General features: G+C 39.8%; 1 protein-coding gene across 1 annotated transcript; it reads left to right on the forward strand.

Annotated features, from left to right (window-relative positions):
- Positions 1 to 338: 338 nt before the first annotated feature.
- LOC133814961 (uncharacterized) lies at positions 339 to 4,418 on the forward strand. Its single transcript, XM_062247864.1, has one exon. The coding sequence runs from the start codon at positions 339 to 341 to the stop codon at positions 4,416 to 4,418; it is 4,080 nt and encodes a 1,359-aa protein (XP_062103848.1).
- Positions 4,419 to 7,121: the final 2,703 nt, after the last annotated feature.

A 7,121-nucleotide genomic window follows, 5' to 3' on the forward strand; every position in this document is an offset into this window, starting at 1 on the left:
TATGAGAAGAATTTGGGAAGTCAAGGGGTGGTGAGGGATCGAATTGGAGGAGTGGAAATTATGGAAAGTGGTGTTAATGAGAGGCTTTATGGAGGAGGGTCAACCGAGGCATATAGGAGCATTAATGAGAGAAATTTGGGAAAATCCCCAATTTTATCTCTTTCTATCGTGGACACAAAGAGACGCCATGTGGCAGAGGAGGAGTCATGTGGGCCAATTGATGAAGAAATGGGCCTGGTGGGTTCTAGTATGGATCAAGAGGCTATTGGGTTCACCAATGTTGGGCTTTCAAAAAATGGGTATTTGGCGGGCCCTGGGTTTGGGGCTCGCCAACCACAATGAGTATTTTTAGTTGGAATTGTCGTGGGCTTGGGAACCCACGGGCCGTTCAATTCCTTAAAGATATAATATGTCAAAAGAAGCCCAATTTTGTTTTTTTGTGTGAAACGTTGTGTAAGGGGGAGAGGATTAAAAGAATCCAATATCAATTGGGTTTTGAGGGGAGCCTCTCGGTGGATGCTGTTGGGAGGAGTGGCGGGCTCGCGTTGTTGTGGAAGCATAAAGAAGAGATTCATTTACTTAGTTACTCGTTGAACCATATTGACGTGGTGGTAAGGGTGGAAGGGATGAGTGAGTGGAGGCTTACTGGATTTTATGGGGAGCCTAATAGGGCATTTCGTAGACGAACATGGGATCTTATTCGCCAGCTGAGTGATCGCTCTACTTTGCCCTGGTGCCTGATTGGGGACTTTAACAATGTCCTCAGTCATGTAGATAAAAAAGGTGGCGTCCCTTATCCTTCTTGGTTGATAGAAGGCTTTCAGAATGTCTTGAACGATTGTGAGTTAGTTGACATGGAGCTGAATGGGTACCAGTTTACTTGGGAGATGGGTGCTGGAACGGACAGGTGGGTTGAAGTTAGAATTGACAGAGCTATCTCGTCGCATAGTTGGCTGCAATTGTTCCCAATGGCTAAGCTCTTCAACCTTGGTATCTCAACTTCAGACCACTCTCCATTGTTCTTGGATCCAAGGTTTGTTCTCCATGGCCCATATGTTAAGAAGTTCAGATTTGAAAATGCTTGGCTGAGAGAGCCTTTGTGTCATCAAGTTGTTGGCGATGCATGGGGGAGGCATCCTGGTAGAGACATCCTGGGGAAGGTGGCGTATTGTGGGGAGGTGTTAGGGAGGTGGGGGAAAGAGGTAACGGGGAACCTCAATTTTAGAATTGAGGTGAGTAAGAGGCGATTGTTGAGGCTAAAAGGGAGAAGGGATGAGGGGGCGATGAGTAGATTCAAGGAGGAGAAACAGAAGCTCTTTCAAGCTATTAGTCAAAAAGAGATCTTCTGGAGGCAACGATCAAAGCAGCTCTGGTTGAAAGCAGGAGATCAAAATACTAAATATTTTCATGCGGCAGCTAGCGCTCGAAGAAGACAGAATCATATCTCTAGATTAAAAAATGCCTCAGGAGAGTGGGTGGATTGGGATTCAGGCCTTCAAGACACTATAGAGGCGTACTTTACGGAGTTATTCTCATCGAGCGACACAGATTGGGGGTTGATTGTAGATGGTATTCAACCTAGTATCACGGATCATCAGAATAGGGAGCTGTTAAAACCAGTGGAGGCTGATGAAGTGAGGATGGCGTTGTTTCAGATGCACCCAGATAAGTCCCCAGGTCCTGATGGTATGACTCCGGCATTTTATCAGAAATTCTGGAGTATAGTAGGGAGCGATGTGGTGAGTTTTGTCAGATCTTTCTTCAGTAGTGGCTCTCTCCCTACAGGAGTCAATGATACTAATGTGGTGCTTATACCGAAAAAGAAGAATCCTGAGCAGATGGGGGACTTGAGACCTATTTCGCTGTGCAACGTGTTGTATAAAGTGGCTTCTAAAGTCCTTGCTAACCGAATGAAGCAAGTTCTTGATCAAGTCATCTCAGATTCCCAGAGCGCATTCATCCCTGGGCGTTTAATTACAAATAACATTATGGTGTCTTTTGAGATTCTGCACTATCTCAAAAGGAAGCGTCGTGGTAGCGATGGGTTTATGGCTTTAAAGCTTGATATGATCAAGGCGTATGACAGGGTAGAATGGCCTTTTCTCTCAGCAGTACTTGCTCAGATGGGTTTCGCTGATAGATGGATTAAGCTCCTGGAGTGTTGTTTATCTTCGGTGCGGTATAGGGTGGTTTGTGGAGATAAGGAAATAGGGCCTATCTTTCCTGGGCGCGGTCTTCGTCAAGGAGACCCTATCTCTCCTTATTTATTCCTGATTTGTGCTGAGGGGTTCTCCACATTGATAAACCAATTTGAAAACAGAGGTTGGCTTCATGGGTGCAAGGTGGCTAGGGGAGCACCTAGGGTATCTCATATGTTCTTTGCTGATGATAGCTACTTATACTGCAAGGCCAATGAGGTGGAGGCTGGTAATGTGTTGACTCTGCTGGACTTGTTTGAGAAGGCCTCTGGGCAGCGGGTGAATCTGGCAAAATCTTCTGTCTTTTTCAGTTCTAATACTAGTAGTGACATGAGGCATATTATTTGTCAGAGGATGGGTATACTTGAGGCTGGTGATCATAGTATGTATCTGGGTCTGCCCAATACTATGGGGAGAAACAAATCAGCAATTCTCGGTTTTCTGAAGGAGAGGATCAGGAGTAGAATTCAGAGTTGGGATGGGAAGCTTTTATCAAGAGCTGGTAAGGAGGTGTTGCTAAAAACAGTAGTCCAGTCGCTTCCTAATTATGCTATGAACGTATTTCTGCTTCCTTTGGAGATGTGTAAGGAAGTAGAGAGCATGATGAGTGGGTTCTGGTGGGGGTCTTCTTCTTCCTCTTCGCGGGGTATCAGGTGGATGAGTTGGAAAAGAATGAGTGTTCACAAGCATTGTGGTGGGATGGGTTTTCGCAACCTGAGAGATTTTAACTTAGCATTGCTTGGGAAGCAAGGGTGGAGATTGCTAGTGAGGGAGACTTCGCTTGTTGGAAAAGTCTTCAAGGCGCGGTACTACCCCAAGGGGTCTTTCCTTACTGCTTCTTTGGGGACCAATCCTAGTTTCATCTGGAGGAGTATCCTAGAGTCTCAGGGGTTAGTGGCCAAGGCGGTGCGGCATAGTATTGGGTGTGGAGCGAGTACCTCTATTTTAGATGACCCTTGGTTGCCAGATGAGAGCAACCCTTATGTTCAGTCTGAGCATCCTGGGTTATTGGGCAAGAAGGTCTGTCAGCTCTTCAAGGAGGAGAGGAGGGAATGGGATCCAGACATTCTTTTGGATCTATTTAATGAGAGGGATGTGGAGCTTATTTTGAGTATTCCTCTGTGCGACTCGGTTGATGGGGATTCTTGGCAATGGACGAAGGAAACCTATGGCATCTATTCTGTGCGTTCTGCATATAAGTTGGCCCAAGAATCCAATGGTGGGTGGTCTCCGGCAGATAGTTCAGGCTTTTGGAGGAATCTATGGAACTTAAAGATCCCCCCAAAGGCTAAAAACATATTGTGGCGTGCAACTTCTGGATGTCTTCCTACTAGCTTACTTTTGAGATCTCGTCACATTGAGATACCTCCAGTATGTGCTGTATGTCAGTCTGACCAGGAGTCTATTTTACACGCTTTGGTGACTTGTCCCTTCGCGAACAGTTGTTGGGCAAAATCCAAGGTGGGTGTCCTTGTCGGCCCTTTTTCTGAGTTTGGGGACTGGTTTGCAGAGGTTCTGTCTAAAGGGAACATGGAGAGCGCTGCAGAAGCAGGGGTGTTGTGCTGGGAGATCTGGAAAGCTAGGAATACTCTGGTCTGGAATCAGAAGAGATCCTTAGTTGATGAGGTAGTTTTATCAGCTTCTCTATTACTTGATCAATGGTTAGCTGCTCAGGATTCTATGTTGGCCCCCCCTTCTGGTATATGGAGGCCTGATGATGGTGCTGAGCACTGGACGTGCCCTCAGACAGACGTGATCAAGGTGAATGTTGATGCTGCTATCTTTTCTTCAGAGGGGAAATTTGGTATTGGGTGTGTGGCTAGAGATGGTGCGGGGCATCTTATTGAAGCTTTCTCCTCTTTGAAAGCTGGGAGAGTGAAGCCTCTTGAAGCTGAGGCCCTCGGATTGAAAGAAGCTCTTAGTTGGATAAAGAGAAAGGAGTGGAGACCTGTGGTCTTGGAGACCGACTGCCTTAATGTGGTGCATGCTGTGCGTAGTGAGGTCGATATGGTTTCTACTTTTGGTCTTATAATCAGAGATTGTAAGAGTCTTCTTAATGATCTGTGTAATGTGGATCTTTTCTTTGTTAAACGGTCTGCCAACAAGGTTGCTCACTACATTGCTAGAGCATCTTGTTCTTTTGCTTGCTGTATTCATATAGGGGATGTTGTACCCCCTCCTTTGTTGTCCCTCTTATTAGAGGACTCGTTGAATCAATAAAGTTATCTTTTGATTTCAAAAAAATAATAATATTATAAATATGAGGGCTTTTTTTGTTAACTAAGTTAATATCTATAAATTAAATTTGACCGGCTTCATTAATAAATTATTAATGCACGCACATGTATACTTTACATTTATATAACTTGTACTAAGTACAATAATAAGTCATAATAATAAATCATAATTAAAATTAATTTATTTCAAATATTAGAAGGAAAAAAAATGAAATAAAATTTTGTTAGCACTCGTATTATGATTAAACCTTTTACTCAACTTGTCAAGAAACAATTTGTAAGTTAAAAATATTTGTTGTACCCAAATATAAAAAATAAAAAATAATAATTTGAGATCAATAATAATAAAAATCTAAAATAGATCCAAGAGTAACTTTCCTAATTTTAGTGGAATCTAATTTAATTTTTAGCTTAATAAAAATCTTGCTGTCTTAGCTTTATACTAGTTCTATAACCAGCTAGTATGGTAGTTTTTTTTTGTTGTTGACAAATTTAAAGAATCTTAGACAAAATTATTATACTAAAATCAATCACAATTACATCATAGATTTTCACATATTTCTTTTTTCAACTATCTTTTTAATCATATCATTTGGACTATCTGTACCAAACAACACCCCAAACTGATATAATATATATATACACATACATATACATATCCATACATTTTACCTGATTAGTGTTTTAATATTTGGTGTAACAAACATATTACATCTATACATGAAAGATTCTGCTGTACTTATTAATTAGTTTGTCTATATCTGAAGACAAATTAATTCCAAAATTATAGGCCAGGATTATGTGAGACTACTACAGCTCAGATTTGCTCATATTAATGCACCACATATGACAACTTCGAGTACTACAAGCCCATTAAGGGTACAAACTAAGGACATATACAGCTACATCATATGACTACATTTAGGGATCCTTATTTTTTATTTTTTGTGGCTGAAAAATTCATTAAAAATAATTATAATGTATTACACCATAGAGAAAAAAAACAAAAGAAATTCCTCCAACTAAAAAGTTTTCTGTCAACTCAAATAACATGTACAACTAATCGATGAAAAGTCTGTATAAACATAACATTTTGTTAGAATTTTATATGGACTAATATAATTACAAACATAATTCAATTATCACAATCATTTTCTAGAGTGCCTACGAATAGTTAAAGACCATAATGGGATGATTAATATTAATCTAATTGCAATTGAGGCACATGGTAGCACCCTAAAGACTATAGGTTGGCCCATTAAATCATAGTCTACCATATCTGATAATATAAGCCCAATAGGCCCAATATACCCCTTAGGGTAAGAAGGCATATGAGACATATATATAGAACATATATGTTGTTGGGAAAAGTACAGTGGTATATGGTTTGGTAAGGGTTGCTCTCCATAAGATCTCTCTTGCATTGCTTTTCTAATATTGTTTTGTGTAGATCGTGAGACATTCAAGGATGAACATTGGAGACTCAATGTCAGGTATGTTTCATCTATATATATTCAATTCAATGCTCTAAATAAAATGCGTTCCTGGATTGTTGTATGAGCATGTAATGTTGTTTTGAATCTGATTTATTGATAATGCTCATAGTATTATTTTTCAATTTAACAATTGGTATCATGAGCCAGGTTATTTGATTTTAGGGCTTGAAATTTTGATATATACCCAAATTTTTCAAAATCTAATTTTTCACAAGAAATTTCGAAATCATTCTATGTTAATGGGGAAATCGTTTTGATAATGAGTATTGGATTTTTTAGCTATTTTTTGGGCAAAAATTTCATCTATTGTTGTTGTGAAACCGAGCTCTTCATGGAACTCAAAAATGGTGGAAACCCATTTTGGTTTTCATGTTGTTTTGACCTTTTTTGTTGTGAAATGAGGAGAATGGATATGGTAGAGTGGTCGGCGACAGTGAGAGGAAGAAAACCCAAGTGACGAAGGCCAAAATGGTGGTCGAAGCTGCTGTTTTCAGTCGGGTCAGATCCGCGGGGCTGGACCGGGTCGAACGCGACCCACGCACCAGAAAATAGCTCAGGGACGACGGAAAAACGACAAGTTGTTTTTGCCTCTGTCAGGCAAAACGACACGTCGTTTTCGAGGGTGAGTAGCTGCCGTTTTTGATAAAACGACATGTCGTTTTTAATATATACAAAAAAATGACATGTCGTTCGTACGGACACTAAGTTTTCCTTTAGCTCCAAACGATGCGTCGTTTCCTCCATGCTACACGTCGTTTGTCCGGAACGACATGTCGTACGGACATTAAATTTTTTTTTTTTAAATGGGGCGCGTGCATGGTCCATTTTGGGCAATTTTTTACCATTTTCACTCAACTTTTAATACCATATTTTATATATGTTTATGCACAAGATTAATCCATGAATTCTATTCATAATTGTATTTGTATTTAATCTTTTGTGACATAAATCTTATTATATATTGTCAACAATTATTGTTTATTTTCTTGCCTGTCGTAAGAATAAGCATGTGAATTGTTTAGTAAAGAGGAACATTTAAATAATTATTTATTTAAATTTTGTGTTTTTTTTTCCTCCAAGATTACATTAAGATCTATATAAGTAATTAATTATCCTATCAATAATAATTGCTTGGTCAGGATGCTTAATATGGTGAAGAAAATTTATTAAACATTATGAATCACAATTTA

The sequence above is a fragment of the Humulus lupulus genome, chromosome 1 (assembly GCF_963169125.1).
Source record: "Humulus lupulus chromosome 1, drHumLupu1.1, whole genome shotgun sequence".
Lineage (NCBI taxonomy): Eukaryota > Viridiplantae > Streptophyta > Magnoliopsida > Rosales > Cannabaceae > Humulus > Humulus lupulus.